Source organism: Macrobrachium nipponense, chromosome 6 (assembly GCF_015104395.2).
Source record: "Macrobrachium nipponense isolate FS-2020 chromosome 6, ASM1510439v2, whole genome shotgun sequence".
In the NCBI taxonomy this organism is placed as follows: Eukaryota; Metazoa; Arthropoda; class Malacostraca; order Decapoda; family Palaemonidae; genus Macrobrachium; species Macrobrachium nipponense.
In genome coordinates this window covers 117,144,987-117,171,987 of record NC_061108.1, presented here as the reverse complement: position 1 = coordinate 117,171,987, position 27,001 = coordinate 117,144,987, and the positions used below count along the sequence as shown (strand labels likewise).

General features: G+C 35.8%; 1 protein-coding gene across 3 annotated transcripts in view; it reads right to left on the bottom strand.

Moving 5' to 3' along the window:
- LOC135216031 (uncharacterized) overlaps positions 1-27,001 on the bottom strand; it is a 922,226-nt gene that overhangs the window by 15,145 nt on the left and 880,080 nt on the right. For 2 of the 3 annotated variants that reach the window (XM_064250970.1, XM_064250971.1), the window contains 8 exons: positions 26,764-26,859; positions 24,943-25,444; positions 24,047-24,660; positions 22,059-22,203; positions 21,517-21,729; positions 16,016-16,108; positions 14,822-15,013; positions 14,020-14,115 (listed from right to left, as the gene is read on the bottom strand). In XM_064250970.1, the coding sequence (XP_064107040.1) occupies positions 14,020-14,115; positions 14,822-15,013; positions 16,016-16,108; positions 21,517-21,729; positions 22,059-22,203; positions 24,047-24,660; positions 24,943-25,444; positions 26,764-26,859 (1,951 nt within the window). The remainder of the gene's footprint in view (positions 1-14,019; positions 14,116-14,821; positions 15,014-16,015; positions 16,109-21,516; positions 21,730-22,058; positions 22,204-24,046; positions 24,661-24,942; positions 25,445-26,763; positions 26,860-27,001) is intronic. The other variant, XM_064250973.1, reaches the window with a different exon arrangement.

Here is a 27,001-nt window from a genome sequence, read left to right as displayed (position 1 = left end):
ACACAATAGGTTCTCAAGATCAGAACTGATAGATGAAGGAAAGCACAGTTCAGACTGGCTTCCAATAACAGAGAATTATAAGGGAAAAGTAGACGAGATACTCAGAGTAAGACCAGAGGTGGTTACTGGAAGAAACAAATTCTGCATAATCTATGGACAGTTTTAATTTTCGAATGATTATTAATATTTTACAAGGGAGGCCGAATTATAAAATTAATTTGTTTTGCGAACATTTCATTAGCCGTCTGCATAAATGAGATATCTTTGCAATGCCGAAAATTACAGCAATTTGTTTCTACGGTAGTTAGTCAAAACATTTGTTTGCATAAACAATTCCAAAGCTCGTAACGCAAAAATCCCCAGGCCATTTCCTCTTACAAATAAACCTATTTTGGCAGATTATCTTGCAAATGACACTGATGATTGTATTCCGTGTGGATGGACTTCAAAAATGAAGATCAAAGTGCTAAATGAATACTAATCTCTTGTCAAATTACGAATTATAAAACTCCCCAAGCACTCTTTGACCATCCATGTAGTTTTACCTGTGCACGTGGCTCCATGGACGCTTGGAGCAGCCAGCGGTTCAGCGAATTCCGATTAGTTTTCTATTTTTAGACTTTTTATAAGAGTTGTTGGAAGGACAAAGGGTATAACATGACCGTGTCATACGACTGCAAGGTAAACAGATAAGCTAAATTTCTTAATTTATATTTTGAATTCTTTTGATTAAATATCGTGATATTGAAGCATGCAAACAAATTCGTTCACTAAAATTTAGAACCCAACCCCTGAAATCAATATAATAAATTATTCACAAGAAAAATTATTATTAAATGTGATGGGATCAAAAGACAGAAATCATGTATTGGGTTTGATATTACTGAATATACTTATTAGAAACAAGTAAATATTTTTTTGTTTTTTAATTGTAAGCGTATATGTATGTTAAAAGAGAGAGAGAGAGAGAGAGAGAGAGAGAGAGAGAGAGAGAGAGAGAGAGAGAGAGAGAGAGAGAGAGAGAGAGAGAGAAATTTTAAGGTTTAATGATTTAGGATTTTTTTTCTCTGTATTTTATCTTAATTATTAAATTCAGGCTGTCGAGCCAAGAACTGGGCCACTTTCGGGTAGTCAACGCTTAAGACAGTGAAAAGTTGAGTTGGAGCAGTTGGACAGCAAGGTAAATCCATCCACAAACCCACAAACTGCAGAAATGAAGTACAATAATCTAAGGGTGAGAAAAATCCATAGTTACACCCAAAAGTAAAAGTTGAGGGGTGTTAAACGGAAAGGCTGAAGAAAGGAAGCGGGGAAGGTAAGTGAAGTAAAAGACAAAAAAAGTGGGTGCAGGGAGGGGAATTCGGGACATTACAGGTGCACTGACCGTACCAGTAAAATACCACAACTTCATGAATATATGCCTCTCTTTACGGTAACTCCATCATGGCATATACTATATGGCAAGAAGTCTAAGTGATGAAAAAGAATATTTGGGAATCACGGTGGTATATACACAAAGCACCTGCATTTCTAAAGCGCCTCAGTGCCGTGGTTGGTATGGTGTTGGCGTCCTACTTCGGTGGTCGCGGGCTCGATTCTCGGGCATTCCATTGAGGAGCGAGAGATGTGTATTTCTGGTGATAGAAGTTCACTCTCGACGTGGTTCGGAAGTCACGTAAAGCCGTTGGTTCCGTTGCTGAATAACCATTGGGTCCATGCAACGTAAAATCACTATACAAACAAACAAACCTGCATTTCTACAGAAGCTTGTCACTGTTTTATGATTAAAAGTCAAAATTTAGCACGGAAGTAAATATTAGCCAAACCCATTCATCTATTACAATGATTACAATGTGACAGGGATCACTCTTAAAAGGTATAAGATCCTATACGACAATATTTATACAACTGCAATGTAAATTAGAATTACCCAAATTGTAACTATTCGGTTTCAAAGATGTCTACAATGTTACTAGAAACGAATCTCTCGTGTTTTTGAAACATAGCTTTTCGAAAAACACATACTTAGCAAGGAAAACAACTCAGTCTTCTTTAAAATCCTTTAATTTTGTTGGACTGGCAGCTCGTGCGCACAATCCAATGCTAGGGAAAAATGTCGAATCTCTCCATTCTTTTTATTCCGTTTTCCCTCAAGTTTTTCCAAGTTAAATTATAAAAGTTGCAGAGTTCAGTTATTATGGAAGGTTCATTTATTTTCCAGTATGAAAACAGTATCAAACTTCTAAAAAGTAGGATTATCTACCACTCAATTTCCTAAAGATTTTAACCCACCTTTTCTTTTTAACGAAAACTTTGTAATCTTAAGCCCCCTCACACGTAATACTTTGTGCAGTGGTCGAACTTGATTTTAGGAACTGTCAGTCTCTCATCATAAAACGAAATTCCCATAGGTTTGTAAACGAAGTCGCGTATATGTTGGCTATACCAATTATCTAAAAATTGTTAACAAAGGCATATAAGGCGTGACTTATTTTTTTCTTTAATTTTTAATTATTGGAATTTGACAGCTATTGTTCACCGACGGTATACTTTAAAATCTAAAACTAAATAGAAAATTTTAATAAAGATTTAGGATGGCACTGCGTAATAACAAAATATTCCGTTAATTTCTTGTAAAATTGAATATATTCTCTTGAAGAAAAAGATCCTTCAAGTAAAAACAATGAAGTATCCCAACACAAATATCTCGGAAGTTTCGCCTGTCTCCACAATGTAAATCAAGCCAGGAAAATGGTACTGGGAACACTCAACTTCCAGCTGAAAAAATTATTAATTATAACTTGGATCGGAATAGCTTTCAAAAGGTTTCTGTATGAAAGGAAAAGGGGAAACCTATACATGTTTTACTGGCCAACTGAAATCGCACAAATTTTAATCATTGAAGCTAATTATTATTGGAACTCCTTTCTATTTTATGTAATAATAATCTCTAAAACATTGATTTTGGATACATTACTGTGCTGATATAATAGGGACATTGTTGTCGTTATTATTTTCCACTGAAAGACTTTCCCTTTTAAGGGATGGAAAGAGATAATATAAGGCTGCAGTCACTGTCACATTTATAGGCAAACTATCAAACCAGAGACGAAACCTCCTGTGCAGAGTCGCACAGACTTAGTAGCTGCATAATACCTACAGGTAAGGCTCGTAAGCTGCATCCATATACCAACCTTGGACCTTTACCTCTATCTTGATCACACACTCGACCACCCCAGCTACTCTAATCCTACAGTTGAGTAGGAATGACGTTCATCCTCACCTCCTTTATGTCCCTAAGACTAGTTTAATTCTTATTTAGTCTATGGGCTTATGTCGTCAACAACAGGTCCATCCTCACGGAAGCGAAAATGTAGCGAGTAAAAGAGCAAGAAACCCCAACAAACTTCGCTTAGAGCAACTACTTAGGACCACATTTACTTTTGGATATGTGATTGCTCTTTAATGCCCTTAACAAACGATATAAGGCTACGAGTCTCTAAATCTGAAATATATATACAATATTATCTACGAAACCGATGTTTCATTATTCACGTATGATCGATCTGACTCTTGGAAAACATTTAAGTCTTCTGGAATTGAAACTGCAAGGTTATCAAAGCTAAACGAAAGCACACAGATCCAACTGCCTTTGGAGCTATACCTTATGCAAGAACTGTAATGACTTAATTAACAGGATTCTGCAAAATGTGACGCTTCAAGTAATGCCTGGTCCTTTAGTTTTCTCCATGGAATCGTGGCGCAATGTCGTGGTGAAAAAGTATGGCAAGGGAGAAAGGGGTTGTCCTATTATTCTACTTGTTTTGTCTTAAGACCAATTGTTGGAGGACGTTGCAAAAGCCAGGCGTATTATAGAGTAAATATGACCAATAGGCTAAAGAAACAGATGAAATGCTAATAGATGAATTCCCTAGGTATCGCGTTGCCAGTACATTATAATGGTATAATACAGTCAAGCCCATGAACATGAACACAACGGCATGTTTCGCCTCTCACTTTGTTAAAAAAAGAATCACAAAACGTATTCCCGTATATCCAAGAAAATATTAATCTTGTACAAGAATTCTACGATGCAAACCGCATTTTCTAAAACCATCTCCCCACTTGAACACTGTTAGACAGTATATGATAAAACAAAATGCTCAACTCACTTTTGGAAAAAACAGGGTTACTATTTTTAAGTGGGTAAGGTGATGTAAGTATATGCTCCGGAACAAACGCACATTAAATTAATCCACCAAGAGGGAAATTTATCGAGAGAGAGAGAGAGAGAGAGAGAGAGAGAGAGAGAGAGAGAGAGAGAGAGAGAGAGAAAACCTTAGGTGTACGTGATCTGAACATACATTATGATCAAAGACAAAAGAGAAATCAATAACCATTACCTAAGACAACCTTCGTTGTGCCTGTGTTATCCTTTCTACCAAAATGATTAAAATGCATTGAACTTCCACCGGTGCAATCTATTGCTGGTAACCTAATTTCGGACTTTTAAAACCGAGACACGATCGCAAATTGAATTTAGGCTTTGCATGCAGATTTGAGGGGAGCTTGGCTTGTTTGTTCCACTTATTCGTTATTTAGTACAATTTTAGTATGTAGTATCAAAAAACTTTACCCCAGCCAGGTAAAGTAATTAATTTTTATAAGGAGATTCAGCTATCGAAAAATAATTCTTGGAGAGAGCAAGCATCAAGTAATTTCAGCTTTTCATTACTATTTAGTAATTTCAGCTTTTCATTACTATTTCCATACTGAATGGAATCGGCTTCAGAGTCCGCTATGCAGTTATGGTTAACGTAGATCATTTTACTTAAAAGTATAAAATCTTCATATATTAATGTTAGGAGTAACGAACCATATTCTGAACCTTAAAATGTCACGAAAATTAACTTTTAACGCTTGTTACACATAAATCATAATAAATAAATAATACATAATAATAATCAATAATATATAATAATTATAATAATACATAATAATAATAATAATTGAATAAATAATGAGAATAATTAACATCGATATATTATAATATAATAAATAAGAATAATTAATTAATTAGGGTTGTAATAAAGTAATTAATAATAATAATAAGCTATTATACTAATCATAATAATAATAATATAATAATTAATAATTATAATAATAATAATAATTGATGCTGAATTAGAATGTGCATACAAGCACATAGATCCCTAAACATACTTTACAACATCATCGAGAGACAAGTTACCACGTTAAAAGAATTACATTATTCTTTAAAATAAATATCCACTCGCGTGAAACAAAAAAAAAAACCCTGCAATTATTAATGTGATTCTTAAAATATAATTTTACCAGACCTATGGTTGTAATCGTAGCATTCATAACGAAGACTCGAAGGGTTTGACTTCATAATCATAATTAAATTTGGTCAGCTTTAAAAAACTCGGTACATTTGATGTATTGATCTACATCAAATTCCTTTAGACGTAGCTTCCCTGAGAGAGAGAGAGAGAGAGAGAGAGAGAGAGAGAGAGAGATAAAGACTAGGGGAGAGTGATAAAAATAGAAACACAAGGTTAAATTGCCGTTGTTGCGAGGATTTAAGACAAAAGTTTTTAGTGATACAAGATACGAATAAAGATCAATAGTTCCCGACATGTCAGAAAGTCAGTGGAACAAAAGGGAGACCAGCCCTGAAGAAGAAGAAGAAAAAAAGGAAGCAATAACTTCTGGATGTATGGGCGGAGTTGGAGTGAAAGTACAGGTAAAATAATAGTTTTGCCGGATGATTATGAGTGTGGTGGTTGCAGCTCAAGCCGAAGATTATGAAAACAAAATTTAAGTTCAAGATAATTTTTGAAGAACATTCTTATTGTACTCCATGGCTGCGAACACCAGAATGCTATCGTTTCTTGTGCCACGGATATTTGGTAAACTCGTGTTGATCATTTTTTTTTTCAATACTCATGACACAGGTAACAGATCTTAAATGATTTTTTTTATTATTTCCCATGCCTATACTAAATGCCTTATTCAAAATGAAATGTGATAAACGAACAAAATAATGTTAAGAAAATTCCTAGTTTCCCAAAAACGGACGCAATTCTTCTTCTTCCGGGGAAAAGCAACAAATCTAGTTTTGGGTGAAAATGAAAATAAATGAGACGACTTTGGCAGAGCTAAGCCAATTGCCTTACCTTTCGGAGCGTTCATAAAGACCTACGTCTAGGAGTCTAGATAACCCATTTTAGTTTCTCTCCCGATAAACAAAGTTAGGAGCAAGATAACGTTAATTCTCTTTATGGAAAAGGGATAATTTGATTATTTTTCGTCATTCTACAGCTTTTGTTTTTAATGTTATTTTTTTTATTCTACTCCTGTTATTTTCATTTTCTTCTTTAATATCTCTCATGAGGATATATTCATACATACGTATAAAAAAAAAAAGACAGACACGCATACTCTCAGAGCTGGGCTCACCAAAAGACAGAGTAAGTTCCACAAAAAATACAATATCGGATTTTATATCCTAGGAGCTAGAAACGTCATCTAATACGAAAACAAAAGAAAATCTTTTTCTCAAATCTCGCACACACACTATACAATATATTTCTTATCTCAATATTCCCGCTGCTTCTTTTTCCCCAGAATGCCAAGTAAATATGCCACTGCCAAAAATGAATGTCGTTTCACATTCTTTATTTGACAAATACTCTCAAGGACACTTTGGTTTTCTTTTCTTAGAATCGGATGGTATACATAAAAATATATGAGAGAGTGCATTTTCGGACGTTAAGAGGTTAAAAATAATTCCACATCATTTTTTATCCTAGGTTATTTGCTTGAAAAAAAAAATACATTACTATATTTCGACAAAAAGTCTTTGCTGACTAAAACTTCGAAAGTTTTTAAGGACTCGCGTGCTGTAATTTCCGTAAAACTCATATGTTGAATAGTAACATCTAGTTGTTGTTGTTGTTGTTGTTGTTGTTGTTGTTGTTGTTGTTGTTGTTGTTGTTATTATTATTATTATTATTATTATTATTATTATTATTATTATTATTATTATTATTATTATTAGCTTACTAGCCTGTTTAAATGGAACAATTACCGCATTCTTTATCAAAGGGTTATATAACTATTATTTTTTTACAACAGTTTCACGGGTTCAGTCTATGCTCATGTTCACAAGGTATAACCCTCTCTATGTACTTGTTTAAGAGTAAGAAAACCTGTATGCATTAAGTTAGCTATATTTCCTATGTGCGACTTGTTAGCCATTTGATGTGTGCTACTATTTTTGTCCATGTAACTGTCAACGAGGTTGCAATGTCTGTGAGTCTGTTCGTAAACTAGCAATTTTTTCAGTGTACTAGTTCATGGTGAAGCAGACTAGGGAACTACTGAAGTGTTACAAATATATTCACGAGCTAGCAATCATGTTTGTGTACCTGTTGATGAATTAGCGACCCTGGCAATGAGTTAGTCTTTAAGTTTCTGTACAAAGTCCTGAGTTAGCATTCGTAAGTTGGCAATGTTATTGTTGTTCTTGTTTATGAGCTAGTAACTTGACATTAAGTAGCTATTGATGAATTAACAATGTCGTCTGTACACCTCTGTACTTAGTTAGCAGAGTGTGTGTGCGTTCACGATTTACCAACTCTGAGTACCTGTTCATGCAATAAGATCTTGTTTATGACATTGTTTATGAATCAACCCTATGAGTAACAATCTCGTCCAAGTACTTATGTTAGTGTCTGTATACCAGTTGATATGGTATACCGATACTATTGTAAACACACAAGGCAAGAACATGAACCAGTACATAAACGTTTAAGACTGAGTAACTTGCAGGTTGCTTACTCGTGAATACGCGCAAAGCTTGCTAACACTATCACGGTTACAGTGACAGGATGGCCTGGGTATCCATTTCATAAGATAATCAACATGGTCTGTGTAATAGCTCATGAAATACCAACCCTGTCAAGTGCTACCTATTCTGTTTTTAACAATCTTACCTGTGTATCTGTGCATGAGTTGGCAGCCTTTGCTGTGTTCCTCAATTGTTACCAAGCTTGACTTTTTACATGACAATGAGATAGAATTGAAATTCTGACTGTGTACTTGCTCATGGGTTAGCAATCTTGTTTCTGTAGCCGTTCAAGAGTAACACTGGTACCTGCATTAGCAACTTGCCCGTGTACCTGCTAATGAGCTGGCAAAATAGCAAAAATAGGAAATCTTGTTTGTGCAGCTATTCTTTAAGAGTAAGTATTGATAACCTAAGTTATCAATATCGATGAGCAGCGCAAATCTACTGTATTTTTCTGTTTTTATGAATTACTGCCTTGGTTGATTACCAGTCTTGATAATTTGCAATAGTGTGCCTATAATCCTTGCGCTAGTACAGTAAAATTAGTTGGCAAATTGCTGCAAAATATTTTGCCGCCAACTTGTTCTTCGAAACCAGTAAGTAACTTAACAAAATATCTGGGCTACAATCTAAGATTTGTATGTTCATTTATGTGACGTCGCACACGCATCTTTTATATTCCACCCACACACACACATACACATATACAGACACAAACATACGGCAACTCTGTGCTCACTTATCTACAAACTACCATATTTTTGCGGATACCCTCGTACTCTTTAGCAATCACTATCATGTACTAAACGGTCTGTGATTAACACACTTTTTTTCCATGAATCAGTTTGTCTTCCAGTAAAATAAGTTAGTATGCATACCGTGAGATCACGTTCTATATCAGTAACGTTCTATCATGATTAACCAAAATAATAAATAAATCCAAATGTAGGGCACATACCATAATTTGTTAGTACAGTGAACCTCCTCCCCCTCTGTTTAGAATCTAAAATTTATGGTATTAAAAAATAACAATACTCTCAGTCAATCAGAAACTTGATTACCAACAGCATTTGAAGAGTGGTTTTCGCGCCCGGCTGCCAATCCGGTGGTCCGAGGTTCGATTCCCTGCTCGGCCAATGCGGAATCAGAGGAATTTATTTCTGGTGATAGAAATTCATTTCTCGATATAGTGTGGTTCGGATCCCACAATAAGCTGTAGGTCCCGTTGCTAGGTGACCAATTGGTTCCTAGCCACGTAAAAATAACTAATCCTTCGGGCCAGCCCTAAGAGAGCTGTTAATCAGCTCAGTGGTCTGGTAAAACTAAGATATACTTAACTTAACCACCAGCATTTGATGCATCTCCCAGTAAAAGCGATCATAGTATAGTATAGTAGAGTATAGTATATTTGTTTGTCATTATTTGACACAAATTCATAAAACTCGCATAATTCGCCGAAGCAATCTAATGCTTATATGGCGATAACATAAAGCAAGTTTAATAATTGTGCATAAAAAGATATACAGACTTTACAAGCTAAAACATAGACATAAAAGTAAATGGGTCAAGCCCAGTTTGACACAGGTTTGTAATATTAAGAAGCGTATTAAAATACAAAAGAAGACAAGTCTAGTAATGAATCAAATTTGTGCTCTTGGCAGAAAAGAGTACAATTATGAAGGCAGTAAAATCTTATATATATTTTCTTCTCTGACAAACTTAGCTTTGAGAAATGCAGCCTTTAAAAAAAAAAGAAAAAAAAAGGAGAAAAGACTTATTTACATTACTTTCCTATTCACCCAACATTTCCTTTACAGGTCCCAGCAGAAAGAGCATTCACATTTTTCATTTCCCAAGCGGACACGAGTGTATGCATATTTCCCTTTCAGATTTGTGCCTGCCCCCTTCCTCTCCCCCCACCATCTCTCTCTCTCTCTCTCTCTCTCTCTCTCTCTCTCTCTCTCTCTCTCATATTTTTTTGAAAAGAAGGCTGGGAAAACGTTATTCTTTGGGCTTCTGTTCATTGTTACGTGACAGAACTAGTTATAATCATATTTACATATACAAACAAATCATAAAAGCATATCTTCCTTTTATTTTCCCAGTTCTCTCTCCGCTCCAAATAAGAAGAGAATCGGATTATTTTTCTGGTTAGTTACCGACATTTTTTATAGTTAGTAGCAAATTTCGTGACTGATTTGAATGCAAAAACTTCTTACCACTCTCTCTCTCTCTCTCTCTCTCTCTCTCTCTCTCTCTCTCTCTCTCTCTCTCTCTCTCTCTCTCTCTCTCTCAAAGATTGGTGAATATTACATCTTACACTCCAATGACGAAAATTAAATGAACTGGTCACTTTCGAGAAATAAAAGAACACTAACAAAATAACCGGTAGACTGCAGCAGAATTGCGCGCGAAAAGTGAGTATGGATTAAAATAAAAAAACCTAGGTTCGCTTACCTACTCGCTGTAACAAAATATCTCTTGTAACGTGAAATTGGTTTAGCAAAGCTACACGAATTTCCCTCGGCATGAAACAAGGCTCAAATATGCTCTTCATTTTTTTGCACCATTTTCCAATCTCCCTAAAGGAATGGTATATAGCCAAGGCTGTATCGGTTCGTCCTTTACTTTTTTTCCTCAATGATTAAAAGTAAATCTCAGCAAGAAAAATTTTCCGGTTTATTAAAATAATATAAGCGTAGGTATCCTTTTTATCCTTTTAACCTCCAGAGATGGGGTCACACAAATGGTGCTGAATGCCCCTGTGGGGAACCAATCTAAAATATGAATCACACCTTGTGCAGTTGCCCACTAGGGGCCCACTTGTTCGGACATGGATGTAAGAACAGCAAACGACACAGCACTCCAATGGGTAGAACAATGGTGCGATAAGATATGATGAGCGTAGGTATAAATACCATGAGTGGGTATTTGTCAAGGGGGTAGGCAGTAGAGAAAGTTTCATGAAATTCTAATATTAATAACTAAAATACCGTTTACTGATTCCTTCCTCAAGCTCAATCAAAAGAAGAAAATAAATTAAGTTTCAACCACCGAGGAAAATCAATATTCATATTTTTATAGCATACAGAAATTTTGTAATAAAAAAAATGGAAACTTTACGTTGTAATATCACTGGATCGAGGTTGTCTAATCTAAATGAAAAACTAACACTGGAATGAAAACTCATGGCCTAACATAGGGTATATAGGATGTACCCAAAACGTTATTAAACAAAAGAATTTTTTAAATTATACACATGATAATTTGAAAAATACATTTCCCTTATTCCTGAATTTATCAAGCGGTGACTTAACCTCTATGTGGGCTCCATAAGATCAAACGCTCTTAAAAAAATATTCATTATCATTAACAGCAAATCATTCCTTCTCTCGTTAATACCTCATTCCCACATGAAAAAATAGACTTTTTCTTATCTTTACTCATTATTCCAAACAATAGTCAAATAGTAAAGGAGACACACACACGTTTTATATATATATATATATATATATATATATATATATATCTAGATATATAACTATAATATATAGATTATATATATATATGTATATATATTTATATATTATATATATAAATATTATATAATATATAATTTATATATATATATATATGTATATATATACATACATACATACATACATACATACATACATACTACATACATACAATACATACATCATCATACATACATACATACATACATACATACATACATACATACATACATACATACATACATATATATATATATATATATATATATATATATATATATATATATATGTATATATACATAATATATATATATAATAATTATGATATATATATATTATACATTACATGCAATACATACATACATACATACCGTAATACATACATACAACACATACATACATACATAATAATACTATTTAACATTACATACATACATACCATACATTATATATATATATATATACATATTATATATTATATAGATTAGAATTATATTATAATATATATATACACAACATTATATATACTATATACTACTGAGGACCAAATTTCCAAAACCTCATCAATAACAATAAGAATTAACAAAACAGTTCTGTTTACTTTGTAGTCTGAATATTTGAAAACTTCATATTCTTTCCATTCTTCGAAAAACTTGACGCTCAAACTCTCTATTTGCGCTATTTGTGATTATATCTGATCTCTTTTGAAAAACTGTTTAGATCTCTTTGGTGAAATTTCAAACTGTCTAAGGACTAAAGTTGCCATGCTACATTACTCATTAAAACAACAATGATTGAATATAGAGAATTCCCGATCTGTTCATCACAGCTAAAACTTATAAGCATATTTTTTCCTCTGCTAAACATCTCCGATCACAAATGCTTTACTGATGTAATCTAATAGGCGACATTGGCCTGAGGCTAGTATCCTCATTTCAAAACAATCACCTTCGGGAGCCTTCCTTATTTTCAGCATCGCAATACCAAGACCCAATAAGAACGAATAAAAAAAAAAGTTTACGACATTTTCAACCGACCTACTATTATAAGAATAATAATGACGGTCAACGAAAATGTATAAATTCACGAAGAGAAAGTAACGTTACTTATGCTTTATTGAAAAACTCAATTGGTAAAGTTCCCGCGAATTAAAAAAAATACATAAAAAATATAAAACCCTAGTCTTGCGTCTGCGGGAAACGTCCACTGCACTGACAGGAAATGTGAGGGGAGAGAGAGAGAGAGAGAGAGAGAGAGAGAGAGAGAGAGAGAGAGAGAGAGAGAGAGCTGCTACTCGTTCAAACTAGACCCACACGTTGAAAGTAGAAGTTTTTTTAATGGTTTACAACACTGTGGACAACGTTTCTTGTAGGATTTCTTTGATTAGAATCTAGACGATCAATGGGGACGGGGTATTTACCCCATGAACAAAAAAAGGAAAGTATGAGGGGGAAAAAAGGCAAGCCTAAATATTAAGGAAAAGATTAAATATTTCTCAACAAGAAGGACGGCCTGGGAAATTTAAGAAACAACCAATTTCCACGAATGGTCCAAAAGACAGAGGCGTTACAACAATGACGCCCAAAACCCAAACAGTGTTCGATAAAGATTCAAGAGCAGAATTCACAGAAGTAATCATTCCTCCCCAAATTGACGGCGAAATAAAACATATAACCAACTCGTGGAGACACGGTAAATACCTTTCGACATAAGTATCCTCAAGAACTTATTAAATCAATCGTAAGATTTTGAAGAGCGAATGTTAATGCACTTTTTTAATGTACTGTAATAGAATATTTTTATGATTTTGTGATTTATTTTTTCTTTTCCTCATTTATCCCCGTTTGACGGGTAAGACTCGTATCCTAGCATTACTAACAACAATTAACAACTGTATATTCTTAGTTATTGAGAGCTACGAATATTTCGCTTCACAATGATTTTTGGCTACGTGATGCTGCACCACGGTTTCGTGGTATTTTGAGTGCCGCATGCGACAAATTAAATCGCCTCGATAAAAAAAGAAAAAAAAAAGTTAAAATGAAATGAAAACGTTCTGAAGCGAGCAATCGGTCCAGTGGCAATCTCCATGTTACCATGGTGAAGTCTGGACAGTTTTGGCAACCTGAGAGGATTAGGTGAGATGGGTATTTAGAATCAAAACCTAGGACCCGGTACCAATAAGGCCATTTTGAATTGCACTGGAAGACCGATAAATGATAAAAGTGACAAAGGTTAGTGCGAAATGCTGTAGTTTCGAATAAAGAGCTGATGATGACAGAGGCAAGGGATGGCTGAACACACTGCCCTAAAAATAGGCAAGACGGGAAAATTCTCTAGCTCAGCGTAAAAGAATCGAAAAAACCTAGATTTACTTAAGCATCAACGCCGAGAATGAGAATCATAGTTTTATTCCAGAAATATGAGCTTTCAGCGAATGCAATGAACAAACATAAATTAACAAATAAATAAATAAATGACAACCAAAAATTACTTAAGAGTGTAAAAATAGTAAGAATGACGGAGATGGGAATGAGGAAAAAAAATTGAAGAAATAAGAAAAGGCTGTTTCACAGGACAAACTATAAAAACTTAAGAAAAAAATGGTGTAAAACAAAAACTCACAATTCTGGCAGTATGAACCAAATGTACCGTTCGGACAGCGACATCTGTAAGGGGCTACACATGCACCACCATTCTGGCACGGCGGTCGACACACGGCTGGAACAGATGGCCTGTCATGTTCTCAAATGAACCATACTACTACTTATAAGAGCAATAAAAAAATAAAAAGAGCAAAAAAAAAAAAAAAAAAACTGAACACTACTTCTACTTATAAGAGCAATAAAAAAAAAAAAAACTGAAAATATACTCATGAAGAAGAGAAAAACTGGTCAAACAAATTTAAAGTATTAAATAAATAATTTATCGTAAAAGGTTTAGAAAAATTAAAAGTTAACAAAAAAAGTAAGAGAATTGTAGCTAAATAAAAATGGGCAAAAATGAATATTAAAAGCTCATTAAAATATAGAGTTTTTAAAAGTCTTCTATCATCCGAGGAGTGATTGATGCTCTGACGCAGGGGTTCTTATCAGGAGGTATCCATACCCCTTGGGGGTATGAGAGTCACATGCTGGGGGTATGGGACTTGATCTCTGGATAATATATTTGATTTTAAAGAGTCAATGTATACATGGGTACATTTTGTACATAAATAACTATATAAAACTATAAATGCTTTTAATCTTGTATGTTCTATTCCTAGCTATTTATACCTAAAGTATGTATTAAACTAAGTATATTAATTAATATTGCCAACAAATAGGACTTAAGTAGACTTAAGCAAAGGGGGTATGGAACCATATTGGGCAATTCATTGGGGGTCTGGAGTCATCAGGAGGTTAAGGACCCGTGTCTAACGACTTACGTCTTTGGCAGATGGGTCCGCCGTACCCAGCTGTGCATGAACAAACACCAGGAGCGACACAGCGTCCTCCGTGCTGACAGTGAGGCGTGCATACTGCAGATTCGCACCTCGGTCCACTGTACCCACTGGGACACGTGCACATATCTACACCAGTGCACATTCCCCCGTGTAGGCAACGCTTAGTGCACATGGCTAGGAACAGAATTCCAAGGAATTAACAGGAATGGGAATTAAACTTCCAATGGAGACTGAGCACATAAATTTAATTAGGAAAGGGAGGTTTCTTATAAACACGTATTATGAAAATGATGGTTTGTCGTACACAGGAATTAAAATTAGAGATGGGTGATTGACTCATTTGGAAAATGGTTAAGCAAATGGAAAAATTAAAACTGAAATCAGAAAAAACTAACATATGTTGGAACTGAACTATAAAACGGAGACTTCACACACAAACACAGTAAAATAAGAGACGCAGGAGACTTAATATATTATTTGAACAACGTAAAAATAATCTGGCTTGATACGTAAAGGAACTGAATCACATAAAATTAGACATAGGATAATTTAATTTATATATGGCAAATGAGCTAAAAAAAAAAGGGGCGTTTCATATACACTGGAACTAAAACTAAAAAATAAAGGTATGAAAGTTGAATACAGTAGACGTGAATGGTAAAGCAAATTTAGCATATCCTGAGATAAACTACACAAAGAAGGATTAACATAATGGAGAAAGAAATTCGAAACGGGACGATCCTTCCAGCGGAAACAGAGGCTGGAAAATGTGAATGTGATGATATTTACATTACCGTGCGTTGTATAAGAAATAAAAAAAAGAAGAAGAAGAAAGTAGCAGAAACTATGAAAATGTAAAAATGCTAGACTCTACAACTACTTTGATGATGTGATGAGTCTGAGTTTTTATCAATTCAATAACTGCTGCAAAGGAAAAATGAACTAATAGAAATAAAGAATGAGAGTTAAATAAGAAAAAAAAAAACACAGGGTATAAGAAGGCATAAATGCAAACAAACATTTCCAAGTGCTTGTGTACCGAAAAAAAAAAAAAAAAAAAAAAACTAAGCAAAAGTGCCTATGTACCTGATAAGTAAAAAAAAAAAAAAAAAGGAAAATAAAGACAATTTACAACTAAATGGAACAAACAAACTCAAATCAACATAGTAAACTTACGAGTACATGCTGGAGGAAGAAACCCAGAGGGGCAAGCACAGAGACCAGGTATGATACAAGTACCTCCATTTGCACACGAAGGGCTGCAGACAGCTGTTACGGAAAGTTCAAATAAGACGAGGTTTGTGAACATGTTTGAGAAATATCATCATGTTAATATCTAGATATGTTACGGAAATTTTCACTCGCAATGAGTCTGGCAACTTTGTAACGGTGCAACTGTTCTTTCGAGTTGGACAAACCGAATGTGGTACTTAATCCTAATTATATGTGACGGGATTATTTTTCTCTCGTATAAAATGAAATCATAATATTATATACCTGAGCCGACAAGACAATTAGAAAGTTAATGAGAAGTTTCCTTTGAACTTAAGCAAAGATGAACAGAACTGCGATACGTCTGAATTTTAGGAGCAAATTTCAGATATGAAGAAAAACCCAATTTGGAAATTCAAAGAAACACAAATAACAGGATTATAATCATTCATATTTCCTGATTACTCAGACATTTGCCGAAAAAAAGAATGGCCCTAGGAATTGAATACTTTGCGTTTTCCTACTTCTTGATATAAAATATACATATAAAATATATTCACTTAAAATATTGATGTAGAGATTTCTAGGTTTCAAGTTGTAGGCTGTTTCGACTCAAGGAAGTAAGGAACTTGACTACATCTTAGATGCTACCACAGAAACGTTTAAAATGTTAGTGCTTTAGGAGTGTGTTGAGAATTAGATATTAATTCGGCAATCTCTTAAAAGTGACCTGCCGCATTATCATTCAAAATGAACGCACATTTTCAGAAATTCTTCTGAGAAAGGAATGACCCACATGTTGAAAAAATGAACGACATAACGGTTCTGCCCGATTTTCAGACAATTGTTCATATTCACGCCTAATCAATTCTCTCTCTCTCTCTCTCTCTCTCTCTATCAAGAATAATCTCTCCCTTCTCCCTTTCTCTCTCTCTCTCTCTCTCTCTCTCTCAAGAAATTTAATTAGAATAACCAAGCAATATTTTCTTCTTTATCATACCCCACCGCTATGATGGTGAGGAAATAACTAGATATTAAACTATAAAGCTAAAATTAAGTCTTTGAAAATTACGATCATTCTAAGAAAGCTTCAGTAACTCAGGCTATTCTCTTATCTTATCAACCCTTTATCTTGAGCAAATGAAGAGTGAAATTCTCACGAATAAAGTACAAAACAGAAACAGGACAAAGGAGTTACTTGCAACAACACAACCGAGGAAAATGTTTTAACAAGCCATGTGTTCGCAAAGTTATCTCATTTATTTCCCAAAGAACTCCATTTAAAGAGCAATTAATTTCTGTCTGAACCCAGTTTATTTTTCATCCTTTTTCTTCCCTTTTTGTTCGAAGCCAACAAAGCTTAAGAGTAGATCCCAGTAATGAAAAGACACAAACAACGAAACTGAAGGGGCCCAAATTAGAGTACACAAAAACGAGAGGGAGGGGGGACAGACTACACCACAAAGGGAGGGGAATGGATGGCAATGGCATTTCCTATTAATCCTCGCGACAGCTAACCATTAAATCTGGAGGCGTTTTTAAGATGATGGACACCAGTCTGGCGCATTCTATTCAGAGAGCACCCAACGAAAGGAGCCATAAACACGACTGCTGGAACGTTATTGTTTTGTACTTCCACTCGCATTTGGAGGGCTCTGCTGAGAAGGAATCTAAATGGCCAGAGGATGAAGGAAAAGTTTTAAACGAGCGTCGACAATACTGTTACCAAGTCTCATATTGCTTCGTTGTTAGGATTTAGTGAATCTTGGACTAACATCGGCTCTTGACCGTCGAACAGCTAATAATAGAATCTCGTGTGGAAATGATAATGGATGTAATTCCGTGTAAACGCTCGTTATCCGCCCTAGTATTATTGATGAGTCACGGTCGCACATTGGGCAAGCAGTGGATTCGTTCTCTTTAATAAGGCTCGAAGTTTTGGAGAGGACTGGAAGCTTTCCCCGACTTATTTTATATTTTGGGAATCAAGAAATAATGATCATCAGTTCATTCAATGTATGAGCACTTTCTAATCTTCATAATGATCCTTAAAATAACTACTATAATGGATATAAATATCTTCAGAAGACGTACACAAAATAGCATATGTTACATGTACACACAAATCTCATAAGCTTTCAAGAAGTCTTCACTGTCAGAATACTGGATACCTACTTGTATCAGTAAATACAAGGATCCTCGCATACGTTTAACTTCTCCAATGTTGTCTATATGTCTAGTATCCAAGGATATACCAACGTTTCACAAACCTCTTGGATGTCTTCATGTTCCATTATGTACCAGTACATCTTAGCACGTCGCTTCCAAAAACATCGAAATTTGTCTCGCTGATCCTCACAATAATTAAAAGAAATCCTACGAATGTGAGCAATGTCTATGGAATTCATGTGATTCTTAAAGCCAAACGCAAATGTTTTACAAAGTCAAGAGACTGTCAAATACTACTGAATGGATTTCTAAGGTTTAAGACAAGGATGTAAGAGCAAGAATATACTTACATTAATCTAGAGTCTGCAGAATTCTTGCGAGTCTCTGATTTTCTATAGACATCCTGGAGATTAATATGAACAAGATTTTCACGCGGTGAAGGTGGCCATCTCAAACATTCATGAAATTCACAACCGGCATTTTTTCAAGATAGGGTAGAGCTGGTATTTAACAGAACTTTACAGAACCTTACAAAACATAAACTACTGAAGAAACAGAAGACAGCCTTAAAAAACATTAATGATTCTACACACTCAATCTGAGGGATATCCAATCGTTACCAATGAAATTTTGCCTTTAAAAATTATAATCGTAGTATATAAAACGGACTATGTAACCATATTTTTTGTTCTGTACACTTCAAGGCTGGAGCACCGATGCCTCGCTGATCTCAATTCACTCATTCACTCTTAGAGACACTTTTCTTTGATCGTCTTAAAGCTTCCACGCTAGGATGCTCAGTTTTGTATGCCAGTTGTAATTCATCATATCATTAAAAAAAACAAAGAAAAAATAAAATAGAAATATTATAACAAGGTGACGTTACCCAGAAACAAAAATTATCACACTGCTAGAGAAATAGCATTACCGATTTTTTTTTATAGCAATTCAAAACTGATAAATTACTTTTCAAACGATACAGTTTTTAATATTTTTTATGGTAGGTATTGTACATTAAAACATAAGGTATAAGAAACCAAATTACGACTTTCTGTTGATAACTTTTGTGACATTTATCCGATTGTTCCATGGGGTAAGTGCTCATGGTAAGGAAAATATTCGTTAAAGAATGAAAGAAATTACGATTGTCTATTGAGAAGTACTCTTGCAATATATATAAATACTTTATATACATACATACTTACACACATACACACACACACACATATATATATATATATATATATATATTATATATATATATATATATATATATTTATTGATTGATTGATTGCTCCGTATAAAGTTACTTTTCATGCTAAGGAAAATATTTCAAAAATAAAAAAAATGTTTTGTGCCATGAAACGATACGATAAACTGCACTTCCAATTATATAAAATCTTTTACTATTTATGTGAACCACTGACTATTATAGCATATTACATCACACGTTTTTCTTTACAGTACAGGAACAGTATCTGTATTTATTAAAAACTTATTTCATTCATGATTCGGTATTTGTTTTCATATAGAGCATAGGGACCAGACAGAGTTATATTTACCTTAACATAATGTTTCTCTACATAACATTCAGGAAGCAATCAGCTTCACCAATTCATGTTCGTACCGTCAATATCTATGTAAGATGTAAATGCACAATTACTTAAACACTGTCATCATTTTGATGAACCGGCTACGCTAAGATAGACAGAATACAGAATTTAGGCCAAAGACCAAGCGCTGTGACCTACGAGGTCTTTCAGCGCTGAAACAGAAATTGAAGTAAAGAGGTTTGAAAGGTGTGCAGGAGAAAAACTTTGCAGCTGCATTATGTAGCAACTGTTAGGAGCGGGTGGAAAGTAAGATGAAAGGAAGAGAATATGAAAAGAGGTACAGTAAAAGGAATGAAAGGGGTTGCAACTAGGGACGCTGCAAAGAGCCTTTAGTAATGCGTACAGTGCACCGCAATACCTCCCTACGGGGGTACACTAAGAGTAGAATGATAAATTATTGAAAAAATATAATATACTGATATGAAAAAGTGAAGTAACAGTGTGTGAGGATATCATCACAACGAACTTTCCCAGGAGATATATAAACAAATTTACACGAACACCATTTCAAAGGTCGTCTATGTATCACCTTACCCAATTTCCACCTTGAATAAACTGTCATGGTGACAGCGGATCTCACAACGCAAAGGTAATTTTCTTCCAGGTGATCCGTTCACACAAGAAAATGACATCTCTTCAAAACCCAAGATATCCATTTTCTCCAGATGATACGCAGAGGTTATACTTTTATGTGTGAAATTTTACGCGCTGCCGAAAATATGAGAAATTGAATTCTAGCATGTTTTGCTGACGGTGGCTAAGAATTAAACTACCTAAACGCGATGTGACGTTTCTCTGGTTTCTGTTTGCTTCTTGTTTCCAGACATTGCACAGATCCACAAATTATTTATTTATTTTCATTTTACTAGAGTTAAAAGTAGTGAACGGCACTGGGCGATCAAACAGGTGTTATTGCAGTCTTTGTTACTCATTTTCACTGCCTGGTGCAAAGTTTGGTAGCAACAAGTTAATCGATAGACTCTGTCAAATACAGTTTTAGCCTACGTATTAAATCAATTGTTACATATTCAGAAGCAATTTTATGTACTTCGACTTCAGAACACGGATGATCGAATTTCACTCGGTGAAAACCATGGAGCTGTAAGCTACCAGAGTCACCACAACTGTTGTCATTCTGGCATATTTGCTGCATATGTACCATAAAGCCAAAGGACCTCTAAGTTAACCTAACCTCGGAGGCATTCACCTCCTGGTTTTCCTCCTATAATCATGAATTTACCAATGGTATAAAAAATATGACGGTGAATGTAATTCACGATACACTACATCCATACCTACAAGGAGAAAGTTTAAAAAGACCACTCTGTCTCATCAGTCGGGAATTCGGAACCGAAAAAAATGACAAATTTTTATCAGTGTCAAATAAAATTATTTTTTACTGAAATGCAAGTTTAGAAATGGCATTAATGACTGAATCGCCGACCAGAGAAGCAATATTATCTTGTGTAAAAGAACACCAATACCATACTCTGCAGGGCGAGACTATAAATTTTAAATCAGTCGCGAGACCGCTTGCGTCATCTCCAAACATGAAAAGTTCCATATACAGATCATCTGAGGAAGTAGAAGAGCTAACAAACAACGCTTCCAAAGGGTAGACATCTTTCAATTTTCAAAGAATAAGACCCACTATCCCATACCCAAGCCATAGAGGGTACTCACCATCGTGGCAGTAGGTGCCCGTGTACCCATGCGGACAGCGACAGGTGTCGGGCGCAATGCAGACACCTCCATTCATGCAGCCGCGTCCACAATCTGCCTGCTCGCACCTTCTGCCCCTCCAGCCTCCCCTGCAGTGACAAACGCCTCCGTAAACACACACTCCCCCGTTGAGACAGCCCCCTCCGCATTCTCGCTCGTTTTGCATGAACTGATCTGTTGAAACAACAAGGACAATCGACATGATTTAGTCCGCCACGTTAACTACCTTCGAGTGGTTCATGAGGTTGAATCTTCACAGATAGAAACTGGGATACCTGAACGTTATGGGAAATGGTCATTTCTTTGGGAATGTCACAATAACGTGACTGATTATTCAATGCAAAGGTGACGAGAGCTGAAATTGCAGTGTAAGTCAAATGTAATTTCAGTTTTTGATAACACTATTAACCTTACAAAGTTTCACAACTAAGACAATGCTGGTCAGTCACTGAAATAGCATCCTATAGGTCGAAAGTATGTATGAGTCTCTCTTCCTTTCTTACGTTTTGTGTGATGGTGTCGCATGCGGTGCTGATGGTGATAGTGATAACTCCATTTCCGGTTCCAGGACGACGCAGTCTTCTTGGCTGTTGCAGAAGGTCTTTCCCCAGGAGGCATCACTTCGTTTAGGTCTCTGCCCACCTGTGGCTGTTGGGAAATATTCAGAAAGGAGAATAAAATGATAAGCGAATTCAATTACACTTGCATCTGGAGAGCATTAAAAAAGGTGGGAAATTTTCCAGCAAATTTCATGGAACCTAATTGTCTATTGAACTTTATCTTTCGTTCGTGATATTATTCAGAAAGAGGTAACGCTGGTAGAGTTTAATATTTCCATCACCAGGAAAAAATATTAACCATGACGGCCTAAAATGAGGCTCTAATTAAAAGTTTCTGTCTGGCAGACTTCGGTTTTCTTGATGAGTTGACGACGAGGTCAATGACATTTGTCCCCGCAGAAAATAAAAAGGAAAAGAAAAATCTTCCTGTCAGTAAAGGATCAGTAACGCAAGAATTTTTAGCTTTCAAATCTTTTAAACATTTCTTTTCCTGACATTACAGAGAAAGAGAACAAAATTGTGAAAATGTAATTTCATTTTTATCAGGACACAAAAATGCACAACACCGAATATGAGACTAATTGTCTGGTATATTTATTTCTTCGAAAAGTTATGTTGAAATTTGATATTTTTTATTCAGTCACATACGAATCTCTTTCTACACAAAATGAAAACCATTCATTCTGAATGCTTTATTGTTGTTGTTGTTGTACCTATTCTATTGCAATATTCGAACCGCTTACTACAAATATAAAATATGTGCAGCCAACTGCTGTTGTGATTAATTAGTCTATACACATCCATGTACATGTATATGTTTGGGTCAACACATTAAAAACATACTGTAAACTTATAACGATCAAACAAGTGTTCCATGAAATGATTTCCCAACTGCCCGAAATAGAAAATGTCGAAATACTTTATACAGGAAATAAACAATTAAATTACTGATACGTGGCAAGTCTAGAACGATCATTATTTGAACATCATGACCGTTTACTCAGAGGGACGAAACAGAAGAGTGAGAGAGCAAAACCTGATCACTGAAGTGGAAATGTAATTTCGGAAATGGATGTGGATCTAAAACTGACATTTTCCACTCCTCTAAATTTCATTTTTTGTCAGAGTCGCTTACCTTATTATTCTTTCATAAAAGCTCTCGTAAACGGGATTTTAAACAGAGGCGTATTTTATCTGCGAAGGCTAATTGTCTCCCCATTTTTTTCTTTTCTGTTTTCACAAAAGCTTTCGACAAGAGACCTTTTATTTGTAACAACTGCGATGTGTTTCATACGTCTTTCCCCGTTATTCTGAATTACAAACTGCAACGCCGTTTTACTAACGCAGCTGAAGAGTGTAGCAATAATTTAACTATACATACTTCAGAAATGTTCTTTTTACATTTTATTAACGTCTCTGGGATCTAGATAGGAACAAGAGCATTCATTTAACCTGTTTGACATCTGGAAAAGGCAAAAGAAAAACGCCTTATCAAGAGCTAAAATTGCACATTTTAAATGACTTTCTATATCTAGGTGCAATGTGCGGCACAATTTTCATTCTATTAAATACATATATTGAAATGTTGAAACAAGGCATGATATTAGAGATGAAGTAAGGCAAGGCAATAATATTTCCCAGTTAAATTCTAAATTTAAATTGTCGTTAGTGCTAGACGAAAATACACTGGCACTGCTGAATAAAAAAATAAAATGGGCAAAACCTCTTTAATCAAATGGTCATTGAATATTTGAATATTTTATAATTTACTATCAACTTCAATCATGGAGATTACTAACTTTAATAAAGAGCTACAACTCTCTACTATACATTTGTGAAAATACACACACAATTATCGAGTACCAAATTTTTGAACTATTAACCTTTGTCGGTACAAATACACATGTAAAAATAATATGTAAGGCTCTTACCTGCCAAACCGATTTAGAGGCCGAGAGATCCGATTTCAAAGGCTTTAAAGGTTTAGTTTCTGAATAAAACCGCTGCGTGTCATTGACGTAATTTCTTTCCTGCACGGGTTCCATTGGGCCTCCCGCATTGATGACCGTCGTCGGGAAGAGAGGATGCATCTGGACATGCTTGGGCGTCGTCATAACTATAGGGGGAGGAGCTGGAGAGGTGACGACAGAGCCCAAAGGACGCCCGTTATCCGACGTCGTGACGGATGGGAGGATGACGTTGGTCGTCGTCACGTAGGGAATGTTCTGCATCATGATCTCCTTCTGGTACTGGACTCTCGCCTCTTCCGGAGGGTCCCAGAGCGTTGGAGATGGAGACTCTGTGTCTGCCAAAACGGGTGGTGTCGTGGGAGTGGTCGGGGATTCGGTGGTCGTCGTTGGTAAATGACTGACCGGGGTTGTTGACGGACACGGCTGAAGGTTACAGGCCTTCTGTTCCTGCGTCTCAATTCCAGAGTGGACACACTCCTCCAGGTTTACCTGACCTGGAAGGCATCTGAATGATCGGATGCGAACGCCTCCATCACAGGATGTAGAACAACCAGACCACACGGACCAAGTCAAAACTGTCAAAATGAAGACGGAAGGTAATGTAACATCAGACGAAATAAAGAATACTTATACAAGAATGAAACTGTATCTGTAGTGAAAAGATAACTGACTCACAGAAAATGTTAATCTCACTTTCGAGTAATCAGCCCATTGGAGAACAGAACCATTTGTTGAGTATTTTTACAAATTTTCATAGAAAAACTTTTTTACTTTCAATTTCTTATATCTTATACACAATAGCTTACATTTAATCGCAAAACGCGCTGACATTACAGATAACAGAAGTTCCTACTTACCAAATCTTCCATTCCCTTCCAGCACTCCTGAACCTTCGATGAGGTCCTCGTCGTCAGTAGCTCCTGAAGAGGCGGCAGGAATCCCCGTTTCGAAATGTGCACCTTTTTCCTCCGCCTCCTCCCCTTCCGTCCCCTTTCCCGGCATTTCTTTCATCTCGCTGCGCCTGTCTTCTTCCGCACCATTCTCGGCGCTTTGGGCCTCCACTTCCTCTACGTAAGTGGAGGGAGGACTCTCCCAGTCCGATGTGCCTGGAATTCGGTCTCCCTCGAAATCTCCGTAGTCGTCGTACACGTAATTGGGATAATTATCGTACGAGTCTGGACCTACGTCGTCGTACTCTTCACCATCGTTATCGTATTCGCCCTCGTAGTCTCCTCCTTCGTCATAGTGGTCGTAGTCGTATTCTTCCGAGGCTCCCCCATTGTATGGGTGGTGGACGACTGGGAAAATGTGGTTGTTCTGTTCTTGCTGCATGACAAGCCCCAGAGGTCGACCGGTATCCTGGGTGTAGATATTATTTGCTAATTTGAAGTTTAATGAGAAATGCTATAATGTGTATTCAAAGAATGTAATCCAAAATAGAATGTAGAATTCAGGGCATCGGCCAAGCACTGGAACCTATGAGGCAATAAAGCAATAAAAGGGAAAGTGACAATAAGAAGGTTTGAAAGGTGTAACAAGAGGACAACCTCACAGTTGCACTACGAAACAATTGTTAGGAGAGGGATGAAAGTCAGATGGAAGAAAGAGAAAATTAACGGAGGTACAGTAAAAGAAATACAAGAGGTTGCGGGACGCTGCAAAGTCCCTTGAGTTATGCTTACAGTGCTCCACGTAAGTGCACTCACGGCACTAACCCCCTCTGGGATAGATTGTAATACAAAAATGAAATTGTAGTGTTAATAACATTACTTTACGAAACGGTCTTTATTAAGTATATTAATCCTTATTATTAACGTTAATGACTTTAATGGCTACAAATATCTAAATATTCATTAGGTTATTCCCATTTTTCTAGTTAAATATATATAATAACCTATGTCCAGGCTAAAACAAAAGGTCTTTATCTGTCACTTGATCCTTTCAAATTACACAAACAACGAACACAAAATAGCTCTACAAATCTCAATACCCGTCAACAAAACTGCAATGTGTAACAATTCCAAAGAATGGATTATCATCTCATGGAGTAAATACGGGTGTAACATAATGGAATAAGACGAAATCATGGCACAAATCAAAGACACGTACGAAAATGGTGATATTTACAGAGAAAAATTACTGCTATTAAATCGCAAGGATGTCAATCATCCTTGTGGACGACCCTAATTATAATTAATAGGATGCTGGTGGGAATTCTAAATCTTCGGTTTCTAATATTGTTTTTTTTAATAAGCAGCTAAGTTCTGCGTGGTATATTTCTGTTGGGGGTCTACTACATATATATGGTTGTTTTCTACAGTAGGTAGTCAAGATTCATTTTAATTTTTCACAGTTATTCAAGTACTTCATAAATCAAAGTAAACGCATGTAAATTTTCTAAGTGATACAGTGAACTTTTATTTTCCCACGCCTTGTTCTATAACTCCCACACATTAAATTCAAACCGCTTACCCCAAAACTTAAAATCGAAGTTAGACATAGTTAATGTGCCCTAGAAACTAACAACTTCCAACCACCCCGACCCCACCAACCAGGAGCTGCTCCAAACGCCTCGAGATCAGATTAGATTAGAGAGGAGAACCACTTCGTAACAAGCTTTGCTTGGTGATTTCGCACCCCCTTACCACCTCACCCTTTGTGCCATTCCCTCTACTCACCTGCAGTGTTTCGTCGATGATGGGAATCGGCTCCGGCTTGCATTGCTTAGCCACGGCATCGGACGATCTGCTGATTATAAACTGCTCCATTTCTCCCTGTTGGGTGCGAAAGGCAGAGTGGTTGGGAATATTGTGGTGGAAGAATAACATTTTCTTGATTATGAATAGAACTAATTGCATTGTACAAATATATATATATATATATATATATATATATATAATAAACTATATATATATA